At 36.6% G+C, this 27,520-nt stretch overlaps 1 protein-coding gene across 1 annotated transcript; it reads right to left on the bottom strand.

Moving 5' to 3' along the window:
- Positions 1-44: 44 nt before the first annotated feature.
- Positions 45-27,520, bottom strand: LOC150100296 (proclotting enzyme-like). Its single transcript, XM_090402632.1, has 8 exons — positions 27,491-27,520; positions 26,592-26,709; positions 25,183-25,443; positions 20,493-20,569; positions 18,753-18,868; positions 5,345-5,622; positions 2,061-2,206; positions 45-277 (listed from the first exon to the last, which is right to left on the bottom strand). Exons 1-8 carry the CDS (start codon positions 27,518-27,520, stop codon positions 116-118), a joined length of 1,188 nt encoding a protein of 395 aa, XP_090258758.1. The 3' UTR covers positions 45-115.

Below are 27,520 nucleotides of genomic sequence, written 5' to 3'. Positions count from 1 at the left end.
ATACATTCTTTGTGCTCAAACACACAAACTATCATCACAAAACATTCTGGGAGTTTTCTTCCATAATCACATTCGAAATGTTCTGGTCGCTTAGCTAAAAATCCTGTGCACATTCTTATGATAAGTTTCTGTTCAGCCAAGGTAGAAATTCGGTTACTCGAGTATACACTCCAGGAAATCCCGGCTGACCACACAGTCTTCCAAAAGATACGATGCCTACCAAATAATATCTGCGTGTCTGGTCCCAGAATATTACGAGTGGGCCACCAGAGTCTCCCTGAAATAAATAAAAAATAATAATAATCATCTTCATTAAATGCAAATAAAGTCTGCTTTTAAAATACTTGCAGACTGTGGAGTTAAGTGTTGTGGTATTGGAAAATCTCAAAAGATATATATTGATGTAAAGACATAAGTTACATCCTAAAGATTTAGTGTGATATTTACTTAGTGTACGAAAGCAAATGTCATATGGCGTACGTTATGTGCGAGTTTGTTTCTTATTTAGGGTGATAGCAAAATTTTAGTCTTTTTTTTTTATTAATACGCACCTAGAATCAATATCTCATGAACTTGGTATGCTTGCTCTTAGAACTAATGCCATCATGTGATAATTCCAAGGATTTCGAATAACAATTCGTTATAAGTCTTTGACCGGGTCTGGCACAAAGACATATTAAGCAAACTTCAATTATATGGTCTGACTCGGGACTTCTGCAGATGGATTGCCAACTTCCTGTCTGGACGCACACTATATATGATGGTAGACCGCTCGCTATCCTCTCACCATTCAACTAATTCTGAGGTCCAAAAAGGTTCAGTTCTCTCACCGACCCTCTTCTTTCTGTATATCAATGACCTACTTCAGCTAATCTCTAACCCAATAACAGCACATTGAACTGCTCCCTTTCATTTGAAAAACCCTACTCTACACAACTCACAGAACATCAACCACCACTGACCTTAATTTTGACATCCTTCAATGGGGGGCTCAGAAAACCTCGTCAGCTTCAACTCTAGTAAAACCCAGTTCTGTCTTATTTCCCACAAAAAAGAACCATTTTTACCCTTATGCAATCTTCTTGGTCCCAAATCCTTACCCAGTATTATTTTTGATAAACACTCAAATTCCCAGACAAGATGAGTTTTCTCTTTTCGGAATTACCCAGACATCAAGTCTCTCCTTGCATAAACTCATCACAACCATTGCATCCTCAGCTTCCAAAAAAAAACTATTTTCTCTTTCGCTCAAGACGCTACTTCACCTCTAAACAGCTGTTAAAATTATACAAATCATAAATCCGCCCAGCTATCGAATACTGCTCTCACATTTGGAGTGGGGGCTCCTAAAAACTCCCTCAAAATGCTTGACTCAATACAGAGGAGAGCAATTAGACTGATAAATGACCCATCTCTTACCAACTCGCTCCTCTCGCTTACAAAGACGTTCAGTCTATATTTCCATGGAAAATGTTCATCTGAAACATCATCAATAATTCCCCCACTCTGTACTAAGCCCATTGGAACACGTACATCTACCGCCCAACATCCTTTCACAGTAAATCTTGAAACCCACGAAACAAGTTTCTTTTCCTTTTCTTTCATCCCTGAAACTGCTGTGCTGTGGAACAGTCTTCCCCCTGACTTATTTCTCAAGGAATACAACATACAGACTTTTAAATCAAATGTAAACAAGAGTCTTCTTTCCCCAAACCCACTACCCATATACGGTAGCGTGTTAACCAGCCAACTTTTCGTATATGGACCCAACATAAAAATAAATAAATAAATACCGTCATGTGATAATTCCAAAAAATTCGAATACCAATTCATTATATGTTTTGGCAAGAACTATTTTATAAAATTTATTTCTAATAATAAAAATTCGAGGTCATTAATGTGTTCAACTAACAGTCAAGTGGCTATGTAGTCCTCTGATGGACTTCCAAAGCGTTAGGCCAAACGAACAAAGACTGTTATAGATTAGATTCATAGATTCTACTGGCCAAATAGAGCAACTATGCTGATTTTGTGATTTGAAGTAGAAACATTCATTTTACCTGACAAGAATCTCTGCTTCCATCTTCCACTCCAGCACACATGTACACTTGAGTAATGGGTACTTCATTTCTGTAAGCACTTATGCAATCTTGTTGGTCCCAAATCCTTATCTGTGCTTCCATCAATACATTACTAGATGGCCCATCTAAAAAAGAAAAAATATTTTTAACTATTCATATTGAAACAAACATTCTCATACATAAGGTGCCAATTTATTTTTATTTTTCACAAAATCCGCCGCTTCACTTTATGATGAAATTATAAATCATCTATTAAATTGCAAAGCGAGTTAATACTTTAAAATTTTATATGCTAAGTTTTAAATTTTAGATTTATTCATAAAGAATCACAATATTTTACTTTGAATTTAACAGTTCAGACGCAAAAATCAGGAAAATATCCCAAACCATTCTGAGAGTTAAAATATGCGGTGAAAAAAAAATATATATAAATATGTAGATAAATATTTGAAATAAATATTTACAGCAGCTAAACCACCCATCATGAAAGAAGTAAAAGACCAAATTTTCTTGGTTAATATTGGTTAGAATCATAGAAAATTGAGAACAGTGAAAAATTATCGTAAAGAGTGAACTAAAGTGCTCTACCTTAGTTTCCCTATTTATTCAACTGTGATCTCTGACCGTAAGCTATGTGCCGTGATCTACCCAAATTCTCCGACAAATGTACTAAAATATTCAATAAAAAAATTATGGCATGCATTCAAGTTAAAAATTGGAGCTTCTCTACAGCCCGTAATAACTGTAGGAACATTCACAAATGCAAAGCAGATTTTGTAAGGGCCAAATGCACTAAAATTGCCTCCTGTCAAAGGGAAGTCAAGCCTTCTGGTATCTTACCAAGGCTGTGAGACCCAACTTCTGATCTTCTGTTTCCACCTCTCACATACTGATGACAATGGTTTGTTTAAATAACCAATCCAAGTGTATAATTCCTCAAACCACCCTCAGTATGCCTCCTCTGTTCTTCGGCCAGAAAGACACAAGTATCAAAGATATTGAGTATTTTTCTAATAAGTCCTGTGGCTAAGATACTGTTCTCCTAGTTACGTCAAAAGCTGCGTCCTATCACCTTTACATGCTGTCATATCCAGCATCTAGCCAATGTAAGCAAGCTCTTATCAAACATTTTCCTAAAGGAGAAAGTCACCTATCTAGCTATCGCTCCATTATTCTTCCTTCAGTACTCTCGAAAATAATGGTATCTTTAATGGCCATTTACTTCACCAACAGCAGATCTAGCTAACGTTTCATCTTTGGACAAAACCATAGGAAATGTTTGGAGATGCATCCATGGTCGCTCCTCATATTTCGAGGACATATGATACTATGATTTGGTGTTCTCTCTTACTCTTCGTGTGTAAGCGTATTTCCAGCTTCTTCTGATCGTTCTTTGCTTGTTATTGTAGATGGTTTCGTCTCATCCGCCTTTTCCATGAGTCAGTACTGTACCTCAACTGAAGGCTATGTGCCTTCATCTACACACGTTCTCCTATACATCAAAGATGCCTTGCTAACATCTAATCATGTTTGTAACTCTTCTGAACGTTCTCTCACCGCTTCTGCATTCACAAAATATCATGATGCTCACATAACTCACTTCAAGATCTATGCCTAATTCTTAAATAGCACTCGAGTATTTTCAAGTAATAGTGAAAATCATTTAGTGAATTTTTAATGATACCGGAACACAATTTTGTCTTATTTCTTTCTGGAAAGAAGGCATCACACTTCCTCATTAACATATGAAAGGTTTTAAAATTTAGTATTGTAAGTCAGCTAAGACTTTTTAATTTTTTTTTATATATAAGTTACTTTCTGCTAAGTTTAGAAACTGTATCTAGAATCCACACATGGAAGTCTTCAAGCCTTCAGTAAGCGCGGGGATTTGTCTCGCATCAGTAATGTAATCGCCTAGTGAGAGACCACATCACCTAAAGATTTCTCAAAACATCTATGTCTATGGGAAATGGAAGGTAGCTGCACTTACTCGGCAAATCAGTTCAGCGTATAATTTAATTATAAATATTATACGCGTCTAAATACACAAGTGCTTTTTTTTCTGCTCTTGTAGATCATGTAAATGATCTTTATAAGAGAAATTCGTTACATACTAGAGCTCCTGCATTATGAACGTGGTGAAGATTTTCGGTCAATGCTGCCATCACGTTGAATTTTTGCATCAGGAAGTAGCGTAGTCTAAACTTCCTTTAGTTTATGCAGTCCCTTTTGCTCAAAGTCGATTTGTTTCACAAGAGCGTTATTCAGATGAAGCCTTCGAAATATTTTGGTGTTTCCTTAGATCCTATGGTCGATGTTGGTGACAAGGCCTGTCAAACGTCACTCTCGTGTTGCAGAAAGCTCATTTGACTACGTTGCAGATTGACTTTTAAGAAGCTTGAAGCTGCTATGACCTAATGCTTCAAAATTTAATTTTACTATAAAATAAAATTAAGTTTTGGAACTTTAGAGAGTAATTAATATCCAGCCAGTCACTCAGTTGACGTCTATCATAACCAGGTTTTTTGGCTTGAAGAACGGGTAGGAATTAAAGCAGTTGGCTTAAACATCGCCATATTGAAGTTAGGTCGTAATAAGAAAGAAGGAGGCACATTTCACTTTCGTTTTAATCGAAGGCATAATGACTTATCTTTTATATGGAAATTTTTAGGTAAGTTACTTTAGTTTTACTGGTCCATTTATTTAAGACTACATTCAAATATGAATGTAGTCATATGAATTCATTTTCAATGATGATTCTGAAGCTAATATATGAGTCGAATTTTTAAACTCCATAAACTAGTCGAAATTTTGTGCTACTCTCATGTGACTGGAGATTGCCACTAGATGGCAACCTCGGCAGAAGATATTACCCAAGTGAACTTGTGACAAGAATGAATTGTCTGTAATAAAAAAATAAACGTTTTTTTCGTTGTTTACTGATCTTTATTTATGTAATTTAGAAGAGCTGAAAATGCACTTGCATAATGCAGATAAATCACGTGTCTCAAAAAGAATCACGTGGAAACCTTAGTCCAATAAGTACATGCAGCATTTAGCGCACGCGTACGACTAAATAATGCAAAACAAAAGACGTTGAATGATTAACAGACGATTCTGCAAACGTTTTTTCTCTTCTCGGGTATAACACAGTATGGACATTTTACTTGCACACAACTGAAATGTATTTCTATAAGGTCTATGGGAAAAATATCAAGCAATAAACACGACTAACTGAGAAATCAATCACCGAAATGACTTACTGTATACTATTGTTCCCCATCCAGCAACAAACGCATTAAGGTCCGTTAAATCTCCTCCTCTCACGTTTTCATATGGCAAACAAGCCGGACTGATCTTCGTTGTAAACTCAATCTGTCTACTTAAACGGAGAATAGCAATGTCGTTTCTATAAGTTCTACTATCAAAATCTTCATGCATGGTTATTCGTTCTACGGTAACGTTGATTGGCTCCGCTCCGTCGTCATTTCTGGTTAGATGGTGTTCACCGAGGCGAATTGTCAACACTTCAGCTTGCAGCCTAAATAAAAGACATTAAATGTTTAGTTGAAATAAAAGTAGTGAGCTTTCAAGTAGTCATTACGCTTTATTATTAGACTCTCTCTGTAAGTCGAGACATTTAAACTAAATTGACAATAAATATTTTTCATTTTTTTTATTTAATGTGTACTATTTATCCCAACAATTACATTAAAAATACTAAAAAGGACCTTGGGATACTTTAGAAAAGGAAGGTAGACAGTGAAACGAAGGGTGTATTGCTTTAGTGAAAAGATGAGTAAGCCTATTACATTACATGCTAAGATTAAAATGAGTCAATTTAGTAAAGTCTATCGAACGCTAAGATAGACCGCAGGCTAAACTTACCTCACGCTACTTTTTGTTACAGTTTATTAAAAACAAAAGAAAGTGAAGAGTGCTCCACGAGTTAATACTACAGGTATCCGCAAGTTCTTCCATTTCAAGTGGACCGCAGGCTATACGAAAGTCTCAGTACTGCTGTTACAGTTGTTAAAAACAAAAGATAAAATTCTAAGTGAAGTGAAAAGTCCTATACTAGTTAAAAATATCTCCTACAGTTATCCGTAAACGTGACAATCTTTTTGCCGAAATGGAAGAACTTTTAATGGTATTAACAGATTATCAAGCCAAGGTAATCAAGGATAGCTTTTTCCAGTGCCAAAATTATTTTAAAGGTGCAGTTTGCATATCTGACATAAATAAATGCTTTAAATCATTTACGTACGTGTATGGTTGGCTAAAAACGTTAAGCCCTTACATGCATCTACTAGTGAAGGGGGGGGGGGGGGGAAGAGAGACATTTGCTATACGACGACGATCTGGAACCTAAAGTGTCGTACGATCTGGATATACCCTTATATATATATATATATATAAAATATTCTTTATAATATTATTCTATTATTATACTTCGGTGCTGATCAAAGTTGGAATAGCCATATAAACTACCTACACAACAAACTAAAGATAATAGCAAGCAAATTATATCGATTGAAAGATATTGCCCCGACACACACTAAAATATTAATCAATAAATTATGTGAAAACATATTAAATGGATAAGAATCCTATTTTGTTATATAGCCAGTAAGTGAAACTCAAGATCGATAACTACGATCTATGTGTTTCAATGCCGAAAAACTCGGAGAAGGCAATTCGAAGCAAAGGTGGAGCAAGCTCCCTCACTATTCTTGATATTCTCTCATAATGTAAGACAGCTCCTAGGAGATGTAATACTGTCATTACATTATGAGGGGAGGTCACTACCCAGACCAGTTTCAACCTTTTTTGAGGTCTCATCAGTGAATAGGTAGACCTGGAAAATATCAAAGCTTAGTTAAAAGAACTTACATACCTTCACTATACGAATGCCATAAAGATGTGCTTGTATTTTGTAATTAAACATTTTAAGATATGCAACCACATCATATGCATTCTGCGCAGACTACAGACTTAACAGGTTACAATGGTTGCAAGATAAACTGGTAAAACTGATATTCTGGGAACAGCCCACACTTATGCAGGCAGTATGGGCAGAACACTTATGTCACTACATTCATGTTAAAACACTACTTCCGTCCAACCTACAGATAACCACAATAACATATCAGATAGCCTGGTTGGCCAGTGGTTCGCGTATCCGCTCGCCAGTCAAAAGGCTACGGGTTCGAATCCCGCCGTGGGCATGGATGTTTGTGATTGTCTGTGAAAATACCAGTGGTGGTGTTGGCGACAGATTGTTTTGGTGTAGGTGATGAAGGTAGTTGCGGTTGGTGGAGTGGTGGAGACAGATAGTTGTAAAGTAGGTGCCCTCCCTTGATGAGTCTTTGGACTCCCTGGAGGTGTTGTGTAATAATAATAGCAAGACTACAGTCAACAAACTACATAACATATAAGTACAATAATCACTACGGAAAAGCCACCGAAACTTCTACGTACCTGACATGATAAACAAACTGCCGTTCGACGACAAAATTAGGAACCTACAAGGAGCTGAAACAGGCGCTATATAAATTTATAGCGAGAATGAAGGTTAGAGAAATCTCTCTCTCTCTCTCAATCACACACAAAACCTATAACAAACCCCTCTCAAAAAGCACCATTACAAGGATATAAACACACCAACCCAAATCCAATCCCACTTGCAAAAACGTTAAACTGTGCACAAGCAGTAATAGTCTTCTAAGCAACTACCTACAAACAGCAAAATTAACACCTGGCTTGCGATGGGTATAGAAACAAAACCACCGCCATCTATCATCTTCCATAGATAGCTCTGCAAAGCTTCGAAGAAGAAATCAGAAATGCCACCCAAAGAAACAAGTAAATATCATAATCGATTTAATAAAAAGTGAATCATTGCAAATATGTATAGTGAAAAAAAGATGTAAAACACATTGTTAATAGCATTACTTATGCAATTTAAATAAGATATTTCCTAGCATTCTGTAGGGGGAAAAAATTATATAGATAGATAGATAGATAATCGTGTAATTAATCTATCCTGTGTAACTGAACTATAATTGAATGTAAACTATTACTAAAATTGTTATTACTACTAATAACACGAATTGTTGTACTATATGACTTGCGCACTGTACAAAGTATGAGATAAACTTAGCGTTGCAAAGATAGCGTATCCTCTTTCCAGCCAAAAGGCTGCGGGTTCGAATCCTGCCGTGGACATGGATGTTTGTGATTGTCTGTTAAAGTACTAGTGGTGGTAGTCGGCGTTGGTGTTAGATGAAGGTTGGTGGAGTAGTGAGACAAACAGTTGTAGAGTAGATGCCCTCCCTCGGTGAGTCTTTGGACTCCCTGGAGGTGTGATGTAATAATAATAATAATAAACTGGAATCTGAATTGAACCACGTGTGAAAAATTGTAGTATTATCTCTTAAATTATATGTATTATATAACTATGTGCATTATATGTATTATATAAATTGTAAGTAATTTATCTGACAGATAAAGTATTATTTGACATTGAAAAAAAATTATTAAGAGACACCTCCAGGGAGTCAGAGACTCATGAAGGGAGGCTACATACTACACACACACACACACACACACACACCAACTATCATACTTATTCTTGAATTCATTCACACTGCTTGCACTCACAACATCCAATGGAAATCCATTCCAATCACGCACCACCCTCTGAAAAATCTAGCCCTCGCCCCCACCCCCTTCCTGGCGGCATTCATTTTCAGCTTCCAAGGATGCCCTCTTGTCCTTTCCCCACCCTCCATAAATTGAAAAATTCTATCAATTGAAATCCTATATGACCCTCTCAGAAGTTTGTAAAATCTCAATCATATCTCCCCTCTTCCTCTTGTTTACTAGTGTCCGCAGTCCACAAATTCTCAATGTCTTGATAATCAGTATTCCATAATCCTGATATCATTTTTTAACACTGTTCTTTGTACTCTCTCCAATACATCAGAATCACAACGGAAACCAGAGGATCAGACCTGCGTGCAATAGTCCAAGTGAGGTCTTATCAAGGCCTTGTAAAGAGGCAAAATAACATCCTTATCTTTACATGTGAACGTTCATTTCAGCACTACAATTATCTTTTTATATTTGCAATCTTCACCACATGACCCCTGAACTTCAACTTCCTATCTATTAACATCCCAAGATCCCTAGCGTCATCAGTTTTTTCTAGTCTAATCGCACCAATATAATACGACATTGGATATCTAATGACGCCAAAGTGAATGACTTCATATTTACTGACATTGAACTGACATCCATTTTCCCGTGCCCACAATTCCAGCCTATTCAAGTCATTCTGGTTACCCTACCTATCTTTGCATCATCATCAGCAAATAGCTGTACGTCGCTTGTCAAATCCTTCTCCAATATCATGAATGTGCAGATTGAATAACAGTGAACCAATCACTGATCCTTGTGGTACACCACTTGTTACCTTAAACCTTGCAGACTCAGATCCCCCGTATACCACTTTTTGATATTCTGTCAGTCAGCCATCCTCTTATCTATGCTAATATTCTATGACCCAAATCCATTTTCTTCAATCTATGCAGCAGTCTGCCATGTTGTATTCTGTGAAAAGCCTTAGCAAAATCCAAACGTATGATGGTGTATCCATTCCCTTTGTCTAGTTCAATGGTAACATTGTTATAGAATGTGAGCAAGTTGCTAAAACATGATCTTCCCTTAGTAAACCTATGTTGTTCATTGCAAAGTAGAGATTCACTGTCAACCCATCTCTGAATGCGAGTCCTAACCAATTTTTCAAAAATCTTCACCACTCCTGAGATACTAAACGGTCGATAGTGAGATAATCGGTCTTTGCACCACCCTTGTGCAATGGAATTACCATACATTCCTTCCATTCCTGCGGAATCTTCCTTGTTCTGAGACTCATATTAAACAGCCTGGTGAAAGGAATGGCCAGTTCAGCTGAACACTCTTTCAGCACACCTACTGGTTTTCCATCAATTCCTGTTGCTGAATTCTTAGTCAATTTTTGCAACAGTTTTAATACCGGCCTCACACACCTGCGTTTCTTCATCTAGTGAAGAGGTAACAGTGAGCTCAATGTTTCGTTCACCAGGTTGATAGCTTTTAACAAAATGGGCAGTCATTAACTGAACAACCTCTTCTGCCTCTATAAGCCTTACGCCATCTGGATTTAGAAGTTATCTTTGCATATTCATTCTTTTTTTTTTACTTGCAGCATATCTATAGAATTCTTGTGGGTTGTCAAATCCTTCTCCAATATCATGAATGTGCAGATTGAATAACAGTGAACCAATCACTGATCCTTGTGGTACACCACTTTAGCACGTAGAGCCAGTTTCTTTTCATACCAGTGGCGGCCCGTAAAGTTTTAAGCGAGGGTGTTGCCTATACAATCTACACGGGCCGCTGATGTTTCATACTCAGACGTACAACAGCTGCGACTATTCTAGCCCTGCTGCTTATAACGTTCATAACGGACGTCATCCTTATGCAAACGGTATTCCTTCCATATCGTCCCTTTCTTACGAATCTCTTGCTTAATAAGATTACACATCCATTTGACTAATACTCTATTCTTCGAACTCTCGGGACGCATTCTGATATCGCATCATTTAAGTATTTTTTCAATGCTTCCCATGCACTGTGGATATTCTTTCCATCCAGCAACCGATCCCATTCCACTGAACTCAGTATATTCTTCAGTGGAAAACTTTGAAGAAAACTTTGATTTACAAATAGACATTTTATAAAGTTGTCTGAAAGGATAGAAAAAAAAAATTAGAATACTATGATGGACTCAAAGAAATAGAGTGTTGAAAGTACCTAGCAGTTAAGTCGGCAGATGCCTCAAGAGAATACAGAGAAAAATGTAAGAGATAGGCTATGTGTAAAAGTATCTAAACAAAACCTAAGGGAAGACTTGGGTAAGAATATAAAACAAAGATTAATATTAGGTAGGCGTCAAAATATTCTAGAAGCTATTGAAAAAAAGTTCAGAAATAAAGGAAAGTACTATAAAAAGGCAGAGATGGTCGGTTGGGAGTGGTACTAACAAGAAGTCGCATCTAAGTAACACGCGGAACCTGCATAGGAAGCGGGAATAACGCGTAGTGAATAAAGAAGACTGTAAAAAGGCAGAGATGATAAAGTTGACAGAAAATTTAGGCTAAACATATTCTAGATGCCTAAAACAATGACTTTGAAAGATTGCTAAATGAGACAAGTGGCCGAACAGTGATAAAAACCATTTGAGAGGAACACAATCAGTACTTGTGGTTGAAAACCAATCAAATACCTAAAATGTAGAAAGGCTGTCGAAGCGATCACAAATACTTAAATATGGACGTATGAATGCTTAACTGTTGCTGCACTGAATAATGTTCATGTATATCATGGGATCGGTCAGTCGAATTTCGGGTGATTCGAGTAGATTTCCCATAATTCTTTACTGAGTATTCCAGATAAAATTTATGCCAGAATACTTGAAAAGAGGGTAAGAAAAATTGCGGAACGGAAACGGAAAACAAGGACTTGGGTTCAGTTCAAATAGAGGTTGTCAAGATCAGATTTTCACTTTAAAGCCATTGAGAAATCATTGGAATATAACAAGGGTCTGTATTTGAATTTTGCAGATCTAGAAAGAGCATATGACAAGGTGGCAAGAGAAATTATTTTGAAAACTCTTCAGTTTTATGATGTCAATGGAACATTTTATCGAATAACCAGTCTATATTTCAGCTGCAAGTCACCAGTTACAGCAGTTAAATCAGGTGCTAAACTATCTCCACTGTTAATGAGAATAAACTATTATTTAGATATGCTGTCCGCTTCATCAGGGTACAATCAGGAAAGCAAAGAAAAAGAAAATTACAAGCTAAACGTTAACTGGCAATTCTATTTCAATAACAAAATAGTGCGCGTGAAACAAATACGCGTGTCGCGGATATCATATATCATATTTGAACTTTGAACTTAATTGGTTGATGGACTGAGTCCTTGACTCTTTATCCCTTCATCTGGATTTTAGATTGTGGGTGATGAGATTATTGTGGGTAATTTACCCGCTCATTGTGAGCATTGAGGCTGTATCAGCTTTCTCTTGCGATGGAGGATTTCGGATTTTTATGTTTGAAACGATCTGAGGGCTTGTAGTCCGCTGCCTGTCGAACTAGCTGATTTGGGTGATTATCCGTGATTGTGAAGAATTTCTCTGCAATGTTTGTCGTGTAGGTCTTAATATCTGGAAGATTGGCTTCTTGATGTAACTGGATGTTTCTGATGAACCATGGGGCATTAAATGCCATTCTTAGGCATTTATTCTGTATTATCTGAAGTCTGTTGATGTTGCTTTTAGTCGTGTGACCCCAGGTTGGAGAGGCATAAGTTAGTTGCGGTCTGATTACCGATTTGAAAAGGAGGAGTTTGTTGCTTATGCTTAGGAAGCTGTTCCTGTTCAAAAGTGGATATAGCTGTGCTATAGTCTGACTTGCCTTAGTGGCAACACTATCCATATGTGACTTGAAGTTTAGACGTCGATCAAGATGAATTCCCAGATATTTGGTAGAATTGCGCCAAGGGATGATTTTACCAAACATTTGTATGCTTGTATTCGGTTCTGCTTTACCTCTGGTGAAAAGTACTGCAGAGCTTTTGTTTGGATTAATTGCGATACGCCACTTGGTGTACCAATCCTCCAATTCATTGACTGCTCTCTGCAGCTTGATTGTGGCCAGGTGTGGACAGAGGGATCTGGCTATAATGATTGTATCGTCGGCATACAGAGCGGTGATAGCTGGAGACAGTTTGGGGAGATCTGCCATGTATATGGAGAAGAGTAGGGGAGATAGTAGAGAGCCTTGAGGTACTCCGGCCGTGATTCTCCTCTCTTTGGATCTGATACCGTTGAGTTTTATTTTAAATTTTCTGTTGTGTAGATATGATTTGATAAGTAGCACTAGTGGCAATGGAATACCAACTTCGTGTAGTTTAAAAATTAGTCCATGATGCCATACTCTATCAAATGCTTGAGTGATGTCTAGAAAAACTGCGCCAGTGTGTTGGTGCGATTCATACCCTTGGATTATATGTTCGATAACTCTGTAAATTTGTAGCGTTGTGGAGTGATATTTCCTAAAGCCGAATTATTCATCTTGAATTATATGGTTGATATCTGTTGCCTCTTGAAGCCGTCTGAGAATAGCACGTTCGGCTATCTTACCTATTAATGAAAGAAGGCTGATTGGTCTGTAATTTTCAGGAAACTGTGTATTTTTCCCAGATTTGGGAATTAGGAAAACGTCGGCAATTTTCCATCGTTGTGGGAAATAATTTAGCCGGAGGATGGCATTAATGATGGCTACTAGATGCATAACCCCTTTGCGAGGAAGTAACTTGAGTACCTTATTTGTTATTCCATCTGGACCCGAGCCTTTTTGTTATTTAGTTTTCTTAAAATCTCATATACTTCTGTTGGTGACACGGATTTGTTATTGGATTGAAATGAGGCATTTTGAGTTTATGCACTTGGGTGTGAATTTTACTTATGAAATTTATATCTGTATTGATATAATTAGGCTGCATTGATTTTCTAAACTGTCAGTAAATGCTTCAGCTTTTTCCTCGTCGTTGTAGACAACATTAGATTCACCTTGGATTGGAGGAAATGTAAAACGCTTTGAACGGAGTGATTTCATCATTTTCCATATTGATTGATCCTCTGTGTTTAATTGGAGAATTTTGTTATTCCAGAGTTGGTTACGGTGGTCCTTTAGGGCATATCGAACCTGGTTTGTTGCTCTATTGACTGCTTGTTTATCCGCTGGGTCCATTGTTCTCTGATATTGTCTTCTTAATCTGTTTTTCTCTTGGATAAGACGTTTTATATCCTGTGGAAGTTTATTTGATGGTGTACATTTGGTTATATTTGTTACCTGTGTTATAGCTATCAGCAGTTGTTTTTCAAGAGTCTTCACTGCTTTTTCTGCATCTTCAGCAGATGTTATATGCGGTATTGGACCAAGGTTTTCCTGGAAGGCTGAGCGAAGTTGTTTCCAATTTATAAATGTGGTGGTGTTTTCTGTTATATCTCGTATGGTGCCTAGTTGTAATATGATGGGGTTATGATCAGAACTTAAGTCGTTGATTGCTTGTATCTGATAGCTGTGCGCTATGTTTTTTAATATAGCTATATCTAGTGCATCAGAACGACCGGTAGCTCCATAATGTGCGGGTTCAGTGGGTCCTATTACTGTTATATTTCTTGAAGTGGTGTAAGAGTTGAGTATTCTTCCATTAATATTTGAGTTTCTGCTGTTCCAGACTGAGTGTTTGGCATTAAGATCTCCGGCTATAATCACTGCTCTGCCTATATTTAGTATCACCTCTAAGTCAGATTCAAGGAGTTTTTTATTTGGGGGGTTGTAGGCTGCATATATCGTAATGCTGCTTGTGTTTTCCATATGTATTTCTATTCCTGTAGTTTCCATGTGTTCTGTTTGGGGTTCTGCTATTGAATTATGTTACTTTTCACAAAGATGGCAGTGCCTCCACCTCTAGCAAAGCATCTGTCTGTACGGTAAGTGCTATAACTATTGATTCTGTCACTTGGACGAAGATGTGTTTCATTTATGAGGATGATGTCTGCTTGAGTTTCTGCTGCAAACTCCTGCAGCTCCTGTAATTTGATAGATAAACCATTTGCATTCCATGAAACAATTTGTAATGATTTCGGTTTTCTTTTAGAGTTATCCATTAAGAATTTCCATAAAGAGTGATTGCGTATGCCTTAAGATGATATCTTTGGCTTCTTGAGTTGGGTTGGTTTGTTGGAGTTCAGCAAGCATTTCACCAAAGTAGCTTGTTATGTTCAGTAGGATAGGTTTGTTGGTTTGCTGTGACTGCTTTGGTTTTGGGTCTTTTTGGAAGATTGATCTTGTAACCTCAGCATACGATCTTCCAGCCGTTGTGGAGACTATGGTTTGATGGGAAGACGCTTGTTCTTGAAGAGGTTTACTGCTTTTGAGTTGTAATTTTTGGTTTTGAGGAAATGCTATACAGCCCCTATAGTTTGCAGGGTGTGGTCCTCCGCCGTTTGCACACTTTGCTGGAAGTGTACGAGGTTTATGGCATTCCTTTGATGCATGTTTGCCACCACATTTCACGCAAAGAAATTCAGCCTTGCAGCATCGTTGGGCATGCCCAATCTTCTGGCATCTATGGCACTGGGTTGTAGTTTATTTATGTTTCAATGCCTCAACTTTTATGACTAGATCACAAATGGTTTGGAGATTGTATATATGTTTATGGTCTTTGCTTATTTCCACTAGAATTAGGGAATAGGGTGTTTTATCAGCTCTCCGCATTCGGCTGACTTTAATTAGGCTAAATCCCTTAAGTTGGAGGTCTGCAGTGAGGTCTTCTATTTGTAATGTTTCAGTTACTCCCCTTAACACTACTTTTAAATTTTTTTCACTGTTGAGTGCAAAAGTGTGGTATGGCAAATTGTTGTTGTCTAGAAGTTTGGTCATTTTTCTGTAATCTGATGATGTTTTAGGTTGTATGCGAATCCCTTCTTCTGTGTTTGTGGCTTTAATGAAGGTGATATCTGAAGATTTCAGTGTGGATGCAACGGACGTCCAGTGCTCCTTGGCCCTTAGGACGACTGGGGGTACCCTTTCTTTAATTACATTATCTGGTTCTATCTCCACTGTTTTGGGTGTATCTACAGTAGAGGAGATTTTCCTTTTCTTTTTGACTGTTTGAAATTCTGTGTAGGTTTCCAAAAACTGCGGAGTATTATCCTGAGATGCAGCATTCTCTATATTCGTGGAGTGACTTGATTCTGGTTCAGTCAACATACTTCCTTCATTAGAATCATCCATCCTATCTTCTGTGACTGCTGTAGGGGGGGGGGGGATGTATCTAACAGCTTTACTTTCCCTGGCCAGTTGTCGCTCAATAGTTTTCCTAATCTTAGGAATTCTCTGTAAACTTCTTCGAATATGCTTTCATTGAGAGGTTTTGTCATGATTGATAGAAGGCAACAACTCTATTAGAATAAAGTTTGAGAAATGGGTCCTAGAGCCCAATGTAAATATCCCGTAGATCAAATCGATCTACCAGCAAAGGTAGCAAATGTTTCACAGAATGAAGAACACTTACCTCTATATATAAACATCCCGTAGATTAAATCGATCTACCAGCATCAGTAGCAAATATTTTACAAAATAAATTTTTCTTCAGAAAATCATAACTATTTAAATCACTGATCACATATATAAACACTTGGCAACCGCCATTACGCACCTCTCTAAAAAAAAAATCATATAATACGCGTGTCGCGGATATATGATAACCTGCGGCACGCGTATTGTTTCACTCGCACTATTTTGTTATTGAAATAGAATTGCCAGTTAACGTTTAGCTTGTAATTTTCGTTTTCTTTGATTTCCTGATTGTACCCCGATGAAGCCGACAGCATAAGCCGGCGAAACTAGTTGGTAATTAAAATAGTTATTCACCTACACTTGATCAATATCTAAATAATAGTTTAATCTCATTAATCTTTGTGGTCAAGAACCAACAATTTTTGAATATCTCCACTGTTATTCATCCTTTATATGGATCACGTTATGAAGGAAAATGTCATTAGGCCTGATATCAAATCACAAATATTCAACTCAACTCTGGATATACCTGATTTTCAATCCAATGTAGCGGGTAGGAGCACGTTCACAAGGGATTTTCAGCAGAATTCGGGTTAACTGGTCTCCTCTGAAGTGAGAAGGATTTTTCTTCACAGAAAATCACATTTTTCATCCCGCAAACTTCAGAATATGCAGTTAGCAGACATACACTGAATCATCATCATAGTTTATTCACAATATGATGCAATGTAAAAAGAGATTCATATTAAAAATTAAATATTACAAATTATGGTCTTCCAAGTTTCTCTATCTTGAGCTAACTGGTAGATGTCAGATGGAGTTTTACAGTTCAGCCTACTGATGGTTTCACATATGTATTGCCAAAATTATTTGCATGGTCTTCCTCTACTCCGATTGCAATCTTCTAGTTTGTACAGGATGAGGGATTCCTAAAAGGAGTGAGACTTCAGGATGTCTGAGTTGATGTCCAAGCCATCTGAGTTGTAAGTTTCTGACTATATTGACAAGTGTTAATTATAGCCAAATTCAGCACAGGATTAGTGACACGGTCCATCCAAGGATCAGTCTGAGACATTTAGTTCCAAAAGAGTTAACTAGGTCTGTAATTTTTTTGGCGCTTATTGTCCAGGTTTGAGAACCATACAAGAGAATGGATCTACTGGTTGCATGGTATAGTCTTCATTTTGTCTTTAATGATATTAATGATGATTTCCAGATGGGACGGAGTTTGTTATGGAAGACTAGAGCCAGCTGTTTACGTTTTCTAATATCATTTTCTGTATTACTGATGTACGAGCCAAGGTATTGAAAGTCCTTTACTCTTTCTAAGGATTTATTGTTGATATGAAGAATAATATTTTCACACAACCTATTGAGAATACTTTGGATGTTGATCTGGAGACCAATAAGTTTAGCCTGTGTCTCTAGTAGACTGATATGTTTTTGTGCATTTGTTGGTTCTGTATGAATAAGTACAACATCGTCAGAAAAGCTAAGATCAGTTATTTGCGTGATATTTAACATGCTATTGCGTGATATTTAACATTAGAACATCCACCCGTGGTGTGGGTGGATGTTCTAATGTTAAAACCAAGATCTTCTGTGTTGATGGTTCGGAAGATGCAGTCCAAGCTTACTAAGAACAAATAAGGTGTTAGTACATGATCTTGCAGGACTCCTGTTGGCACCGGAAAGGATTCAGATGTCAATCCTAAGTCAATCTTTATAAGGTGCTGAGATTGTTTGTATGATTTTTGAGGGTAGACCATAGAAAATGAGTATTTTAAACATTGCTTCTCTATTAATAGGATCAAAGGTTTTTTTAAAATGGGTGGTAAGTTTTTATCACGTGAACCTTCTATGATTCTTATGTTGCAATGTATCTGTTCTACTGTATATCGTCTTTTTAGAAATCTAGCTTGGTTTTTCTTAAAAGTGGTGTTAAGGCTACACTAACTACATAGCCTTATTTTCCTCTGTAGTAATTTCAGTCAACTCATTCTCTTCAGCGTTGTCTGTGCAGATAGCTTTCTGAAGACCCACAATGTAAACCTGCCTTTAGATTCTCTTTACAGGCCCTCCTGGGAAATTAAACTCGTGCTTTTAAATAAAAAAAAGGATAAATAAAAGAAAATAACTGAACAGGCAACAAAACATGGCGTTGGGTGTAGACGGATGATTGTAAGGAGCCTTTGAGGTCCTTAGAGGTATCACTTAATAGAAATAAGAGACTACGTATAGTGCAATAGTTAGAATAAGATGTTATAAATTACAAAAATACTACGACAACAGTACATCTCTTGATAAATCGATGGAAGCATCATAGTGAGAATTGGTTATCAGGAAATATTCTAAAGTTGATGCCATCCCAAAAGAACGAAGTCTTATCAGCAACTTAATATTTAATTATTCAGTCGCTTGTTCGACATTATGAATTATGTATCTATAATTAACGTACAGAAATACTTACCTTTCGCCTCTGTTTCCGACTAGACAATGAGCTGCAGTCAGTACATGTCGGTTTGTTATTAAAGTGGCTCCACATTCCGCAACATCTCTACGTCCTCGTCGAATGTAAAGTACAGCCTGGAAACAAATCAAAGCATGCATAAAAAAGTGAGTAATTTAAAAAAAAAATTACGATAAATCTTTGACGAAAAAAATTGATAATCTATTGTACTTTTTCTTCAGTATATCTATTTACTTCCATCGGGATCAATTAGTTCCCAAAATTTTTGAAATATAAATCTCGATATGTATTTGTTTCCTAAACTCATTTTTCTTACGTCTTTATTCATAAAAACTATTTAAAAAGTGATTGGTTTAACTAGTTCCCCTTTATTTACTATCACTCTTGCCATATTCCTTATTATCTTAACATTAAGAAGTCTCCTTCCCTTCCCTTCCCCCCAAAAATTATCTCATCGTTCTTAATTTGATTTCAAACAACTACGCATTTATTCAAGATCTGCGTTCTGTTGAAACGTTCACTTCATGTTTTGTCGAAAATGGGCCATGCTAGTGACAGTGTGATTCGTTATGTGGAATATGTTTAAATGATCGTTAAAATTTCCCGTTCTTTATCCTAAAGTATCATTCATCCCTCCACCCTATGTAACATCACGAATTAAGAAAAATATGTTATAAAGAATGATGTCCTCTGCTAAACCTAATTTTCCTTAAAGAGAAAATTACAGAAATAATCAAATGCTGACATGCTTAATTGAACTATTTTTACAGTATTTCATACATAGGAAATTTTTCCAACAATACCAATAGCACAAAAAGCACGCTACATCTACACTGATGGATGGAATAAAACGCTTTCAAACAGTTATGATTTTTGAGCCTACCAGGATAGACTTAGGCTTAGTTTTAAGCGTACCAGGATTCAGTCATTTCTCGACTTACGACCGGCCATCTCATTAACACGTACACTGAATACCACCTCACCCCTGCAACCTATGCAAGTGTTATAGCCGCCTTGAAGGCATTTATGTAATAAATTCTTCTGCTCAAGAACGTTCTCTGCTACTTGTATTGAACAAGAATGTATAATGTATAAGTAAAGCTTATGAATGGCGTTTGAAAGGAGCTGCTTAAAATACATGTTCATACATTCATTTACAGACTTCACCATCTCTTCTAAGCATTGTCTTGGTTGAAGTCTGTGAATGAATGTATGAACATGTATTTTAAGCAGCTCCTTTCAAACGCCATTCATAAGCTTTACTTATACATTCTTAAACTTATACATTCTTGTTCAATACAAGTAGCAGAGAAAGTTCTTGAGCAGAAGAATTTATGACAGGATAACGCTGCGTCTTGTTTGTCTTTCAGTCATTTCCAACATACATATACATATATTTTTATCAGTTCAGTTGCTGTTGAAGAAATTCTCTCTTCTGCTGTTGACACATCACGACCATAGGTAACGGATCCGTCCCAAAATGAACAGACTTATGTCCTTTATTTTTTGGCTCAGGACTACTTCTCACCTGTACAAATCCGAAATCCGCCCAACCCTAGAATATTTTTCTTCTATTTGCGGTGGTACTCCAAATTCCTTCCCCTTATATTCTTGATGCTATCCAAAAAGGGCAATCAATCGATGGCTCCCAGAGATTTTATTGTAGTTAAAAAAACAGAACGTAGAAAAAATATATATGCATAGATATTATCAATTAAATTAGGTCAAAGATTCACTTACTATCCATGGCCAACCGTTTATTGGTGCTTCAACTCCTCCTACAACTCGAGTGTGAGTAGCATTTGAGTTACCGCATTCTGTAATAGACAACAGTATAATGCATCAAGATAAATAGTACAAAAGAACAGTCGGATCATAAATCATATAATAAATAATAGTAATAACTACAACTGGTAAACACGGTGCATTTATAAGACGGGAGGAAAATACTTTAAAGAATTCGAAATTACTGAATTTGTTATAAGAAACAGAACAAGAACTTTATGATGCAAGCCTATTATTATTATTCTATATTGAACATGTCATAAAGTTATACATAATAATATTTTACGGTAGTTGAGAAATCATGGGAATATGACAAGGATCTGTGCTTAAGTTTTGTAGAGGCAAAAGGTATACGACAAGGTACCAAGAGAAAAGCTTTTCAAAACACTTCAATTATATGGGATTAATGGAACATTATAAAGAGAAATGCATAGTCTATATTTAAGTTGTCAGTCAGCAGTTAGAATTGAAGGAAATACAAGAAAATGATTTGATGTAAAATCAGGGTATATTATCTCCACTCTTGTGTGAAAGAAAGTAGTACCAAGCCTGATATTAAAATTGTCAAACTGAGCGCTGTGCTTTATGCAGATGATGTACTACTAAACACATCTAGTATAAGTCTCCAGGATTTTCTAAATAAATTTAATAACAGCTGCAACAAATTTGGCATGAAAATCGGCAATGCGAAAACTTTGAAGATAGGCAGAAGCATAGAAAACTTCAGCTGCATACTGAATGGAAGTCCTATAGAACAAGTAAAACATATCAGCTATTTTAGGCACAGTTTTCACTGAAGATGGCAAATTAAATATGGAAATAGACAATAGAATCAAAGCTGGTATCGTAGGAAGTCAACTGAATAAATTTATGTGGAATAAGAGAGAAATTAGCCAAAACACCAAAGTAGCAACATGCAAGACAGTCTTCAAACCAGTTTTAAGTAATGAATCTGAGAGTTGGGTTAAAAATAAAGCATTTGATCAAAGATTAGAATGAAGGTTCTGAGAAAAATTATTGGAGTGAACCAATACCATCAATTGTAGAATCATATTAAAAACGAAGACATTAGAAAGGAACTTGACATTGGTAGCGTTCAAGAACGTGTCAGAAGAGATAATCTAAGGCGATATGGTCACTTAAATAGAATGGATGAGGAAAGGTTAACAAAACAGGAGTTTGATGCCAAGATGGCAGGAAAGAGACCCAATGGAAGATCAAGTTCTAGGTGTACTGATTCAATCAGAAGTGTCTTGATGTACGAAATGTTAGATATGATAATATTGGAGGGCTGACAAGTAATAGACTAATTTGAAAGAAAATTGTGGATAGGAGATTAAAACATTATCATCTTCTAGGTTATCAGTGAGATAATTCATGTAGTATTAATAACTAATGCATTAAATCACATTTGAATGTGAAAAAATTACACCATCATAATAGTATTTCTAATTCCGTGTCATCATAAAAATTGAAGAATATATCTTGTAAATTAAGTTGCAAGAACGGAAATTTTTTTTTTTTTTTGCCACTCATCCGCAAAAGATTATAAACCTCTAGTACGAGGATGGTCTGGAAAGTCCTCGGCCTCGACCATAAATGGGAACACTATCGGCAAGATTTTTTTTTCTAAGTTCGTGCATCTGTCATAAGCATCCGTGTCAAATTGCTAGTCATTCTATCAAGTAGTTTGTTTTATACAGCTGTCTGAAGCAAAAGTGTTGTCCATAAACTAAAAGTTTATGGGCACTCTTCTCTTTCGTTTTCGACAATTAAATGGGCTGCCGAATTTAAACGTGGCCGTACCCGCCTTGAAGATGATTCATATAAAGGATGTCCTAAAAAGTGTAACAACACCAGAAATCTTGATCAAGTTTAAGATATGGTATTGGATGACCAGCGAATCAAAGTGCGTGAAATTGCTGAGACTATAGGCATTTCAAAAGAACGTGTAGGATATATTTTGCATGAAGAATTTCAAATGAAAAAGCTTTGTGAAAGATGGGTGCCGCGCTTGCTCATAGCAGATCAAAAACGCACTGACATGAAAATCTCTGAACAGTGCTTGGAACGTTTTAACAAGAATAAAACTGATTTTGTGCGTCGATTTATTACTATGGATGAGACTTGGATTCACCATTACCCACCAGAATCCAAACAGTGGACAGAAGCCGGTTGTTCAGCGCCAAACAAGACAAAGTCGGTTCCATCAGTAGGAAAGGTCATGGCATTGGTGTTTTGGGATGCTAAAAGCATTTTGTTTATTAATTACCTTGAAAAAGGTAAAACAATAACCGGGGAATATTATTCCAATCTTTTAACCAGACTAGACGAAACAAATTCGTGAGAAAAGACCTGGTTTGCAGTAGAAAAAAATCATCTTTCATCTGGACAATGCACCTGCCCACAAAAGTGTTTTGGCAATGGTAAAATTAAGGGATCTGCACTATGAATTGTTGGAACATCCACCCTGTTCCCCAGATTTGGCTCCCTCCGACTTCCATCTCTTCCCAAAACTAAAACTCTTCCTCGCTGGTCAGCGTTTTTTTTTTCTTTTTTTTTCCGAATCAAGAGGTGATTGCAGCTGTAGAGGAGTATTTTGCAGATCTTACTGAGAGCCACTACAGGGGAGAGATAATGGTGCTGGAGCATCGCTAAAATGAATGTATTAGTCTTAAGGGAGATTATGTTGAAAAATAGAAATAATTTTGAATTTATAAAATTTGTTTTTTCATTGTTAGGCCAAGAACTTTTCAAACCACCTTCGTACTGTGGGTGTGTTAATGATTTTATTTTTATTTTTATTTTTTTTTGTAATTTTGATTATTTGAATATATTTTGGAAACCTCTAGAGATTTAATATTGAACTTTAAGCCACTTCAAGCCTCCAATAAATGGGACAGTGGTTTCATACAGAGCAATGAAATTAATCTGCCACCAAAAGACAAATCACAAACATCCATCTAGTGTGGGACTAGAACCTGCGTGGAGAATGGTACGCTAACCACCAGCCAACCAGATGGTTTAGAAGGGTCCAGAATTTTTAGCGTATTCATTTCCAAGCAAATAGCTTCGTTATGATTGTCCATCCGTATATAACAATTCAAAAGTTTTCATTATTTTAAATTACTGCCGAAGCAGCTGAGATCATCGAGACGAGTGTATTGTATTGATCACGTGCGTTCTTTATACCAGTTTGCCTGTTTTACTGGTGAAAGACTTAATTTTCTAATATTTAAGACTTTGAGGGGTGGGGGAAAGAATAGTGAGCAATGAACGACCAACAGTAACTACTGTTTTACACGAACAATACATCGCTTGCTTGCAGTGGAGTTACCTTCCAGCACTGGTGGTTTGTAATCGGTCCGTCGGAATATTAACCATGTCCAGCGAATAATATTGCATCAGTCTTCTTGCCTTTTTTTAAGATAAAGTAGCGTATCTTAATTCAGGAAGTACTTATACGTAAATAGACACTAAAGAAAATACGAGGGTTTTCTTGCTTGACTCGCATTTCTTCCACTCCCAGACCAGTCAAAGAAAAGTCCGTTTCCTGCTAAAATATAGCATAAAAAGGAAACTGAAGCTCTACTCGACATGAGTATATTTAAATCAAAATGACCGTGTTGAACATTTCCAGTTATTCATTTCCTCTGACCTTTTATTTCTTGAAACCCTAATATATTCTATAAAAACAAACAAAAGTGGCGAAACTATCTCTCTCAAAACCCTGCTGCGTGGTATCCAGAGCTAGTGGGGATGGGCGTTTGAGAAAAGACGTCCAGTGACACACACCTAATTCCAACGAAACGGAGCTTCAGGAACCCAACGACCAGTTCCCTGAAAGTCCAAATACTTTTTATACCTAGGAACTATGTTTTAATTACAGTAGCACCTACATAATCTACCCTCCGGTTTGTCTTCATTTGTTGGAACGTACATACACAGTTCAGCAAGTATGGGTGTCTCGTAATATACTCAATATCTTACATTATGTAAAAAGCGGGACAAAGAAGGTTGGCTGCAATTTAGAAGCGGCTACTTTAGCTGATTATTTCTAATATATCTCAGTGGTATTAGCTGTTTTCAGTCCTAACGATTAAGTTCTTGTGTCGCGATCAGTATGTCAATGAATAACAATACCAAATTTCACTTCAGCAAATTTGAGTCTAATATTCTTCTTTATTAGTTAAGAGAATCCGTGTGGAGGTCTTTCTTGGTTAATCTGTATTTTTTAATCATCGATTGTTTATTTTCTATAGCGAATTTACTCTTTTGGAGTCAGATAAGTGCAACATTATATAATAACACTTCAACGTTCAAAAGAAAAAACAAAATATTAATTTGTTTTAATTTGAACGTTAAGTGCTGTTATTGTCACATCTACTAACATGCACATCGACTCCTTGGTTATTCTATGCTTCCTTATAGAATAAATGAAGAAAAAGAAATATTAAAGCCTATGTTGGAGAAAGAATTCCTACATCCTTAAAGTTTGAGTTATTTTCTTGGGTCTCACAAGATTGTACCGGGTTGTGAGATCGCCAGCGCCATCTAGCTTGTTCGTTTATCTATTATTGTTATTTAGGAATAAACATTCTGAAACGACATAAATCAAATAGTGTCGTCTCGCGTATGATCTTACCTGTGGGTACAATTGTGGGCCTAGTCCTCGGGATTGTAGGAATAGTAACCGGTACTGGAGGATTAGTTGCTGGAGGATTAGTTGCAGGTTGGTTGTTGTCTAATGGACAACAAACGTTAGGAATGTCGTCTTCAAATCCACAGACGTAATTACTCAGTTGGGTCAAAGCTATCTGTTGTAGTTCCGGACACCTCCCAAGTGCAACACATGTTCCACTCTGACCTCTGGGGGTTGTACAGCTGTCTTCGTCCATGAATGTAACTGGAAATAAAAGAAAAACGAATAAAAAGCATGATTTTAATAAGATTCTGTAGGTTTGATTTATTATCATAGCAAGCTGTACCGGTATAAATAGTAACTGGACTTCGTCGGTCGCTAGTTACACGAATGCTTATTAAAAAACACAGTCCAGAATAAATTTCAGTTTGAGTGTGGGTTTATGGCTCATTGTCAGTGTTTGTTTTATCTACCAGCACAACAAACATGTATAAAATTAATATAATAGACAAAACGTTCTCCAACATTATGAAATAATAAAACACATAAAAATTGCCTTTCCTCCGTCATTAAATAGACTGTCAATCTTTTATCAGGAACAAATCACCGGAAAAGAAATCTGGAATTTACAAAATGTTCTGTGAATGTGGAAATGTTTCATATCTATAAGTATTTGATCGAACTGCACGTTTGTCTGAAATGCGTAATAGTATACATTTCGTATTAATGAATTTGCGAAAATTCGGTAAAGTCAGGTCATTTGTACTCCAACTCACGACAACAGAATTAATTCTGATTTTCAACAGCATTTGTTCTGCATTTCAAGAACAGTAGTATTGAGGCTAAAATACCAATCACTATAAGAAACTCATCTATAACACTCACGCGTTAGTTTAGTAAATTGTTTGATAGATTGAGTGCTTCGAAATCCATATTGAAGATCGACGATTATCTGGTGGGTCACAAAGTAATGAAGAAAATGACTGTTCATGGATTTTAGCGGCACCTTTAAAGTATCAAGCAACTGGAGGATAGTTTGATAGCAGATTTTCTTTTTCTCTTTTAGAATAGGCTGCAGAGACCATTTTCAAAATGAAGAGAATATGCTGGTATAAATATAAAAGAGATCACAGAGGAGCAACGGTACAGGGACTGCATTTAAAGCAAAAATATTCTGGTACATTTGAAGGAGAGGGGATAATATCACGTGGACTAGAAAACTAACCTTAATATCAAAGTTCTGTTGTTGTAGTCAAAAAGTGGGGAATGGCGGAAAACGATTTATTTTCATATCGTTAATGTAGGAGCCTAATTTGAAGTATGATGCCAACTGTTTATTTGAATTGTGATACCATTAGCACTTGAGAATGGGCTAAGTATGGTGAACGGAAGTAACAACTAAATAGCCTTACCATGGTTCTCAAACCTTGTTGGCAATCCAATGTTGGATCGCAGAAAATCTTCAAATAGATCGCCACTATCTCCGCGAATATTAACATAGCGCAATATTTTGTTAACTGCACATAAATACTGTTAAATAACTCGAAAACAAAATAATAAAAAACCTTCTATTCCTAACTACATGTAACTATATTTCTAAACGGCAGTAGATTCAACCTTCCATAAAGATTGAGTATAGCAGCTTATTTTTTTAATGGAGTGGAACGAGCTTTCAGCTAAACTGGTTTGAGTCAGTACTAAGCAGGTGCTCATCAAGGTTACTTGTTTGGCGACTGAGGACAGTTAGTCATCGCATATTACTTGTTTGTTCCACCAAGTTTAGTAGTTATCACACTGCCATGGTATTTTTAGATTTCAATACGTGTTGTAATAATATAATTATAACCATTGGCATTTACATTATATTTAAACATAATTTTGTTTTATTGTTATTATTATAATCCTGATGCAAGGTATACTAACAGTGAAAAGTGGGACGCGATAGCAGGAAGGTTGAGTGAGAACTTAAAGACCAGAATTTAGTTTTAACCTTTTTGCAAACTCTGTTCATTAAAGTCATTGAAATTTGGTTTCAAGATATTAATTAGCATAAATTTAAATTAAATATAATCAATTCATTATTGCATGCTCTGAATACTGTATCGGAAATCGAAAGCAAGTGTTTCCAACCAAAGGGCATCGGGGGATTGTACTCAGCGCGAAGAACAGTACGAGGGGGAGGGGGTTATTCCAGAGAACTGAGATGGGTGGAATGAAGGAAAAAGAGAGTTATTACTACGTGATACCTCCACGGAGTTCAAGGACTTATCGCGGGAGCACACTCTATTCTACTTCTCTAAATAGATCTTACCCTCTCAACTATTACAACCATCAACGCCAT

The sequence above is a fragment of the Typopeltis vanoorti genome, chromosome 13, assembly GCF_054136105.1.
Source record: "Typopeltis vanoorti isolate ZY-2024b chromosome 13, IOZ_Tvanoo_1.0, whole genome shotgun sequence".
Classification (NCBI taxonomy): Eukaryota; Metazoa; Arthropoda; class Arachnida; order Uropygi; family Thelyphonidae; genus Typopeltis; species Typopeltis vanoorti.
Note: the sequence above shows the minus strand (reverse complement) of the source record. Positions and strands in the feature narration are given on the sequence as shown.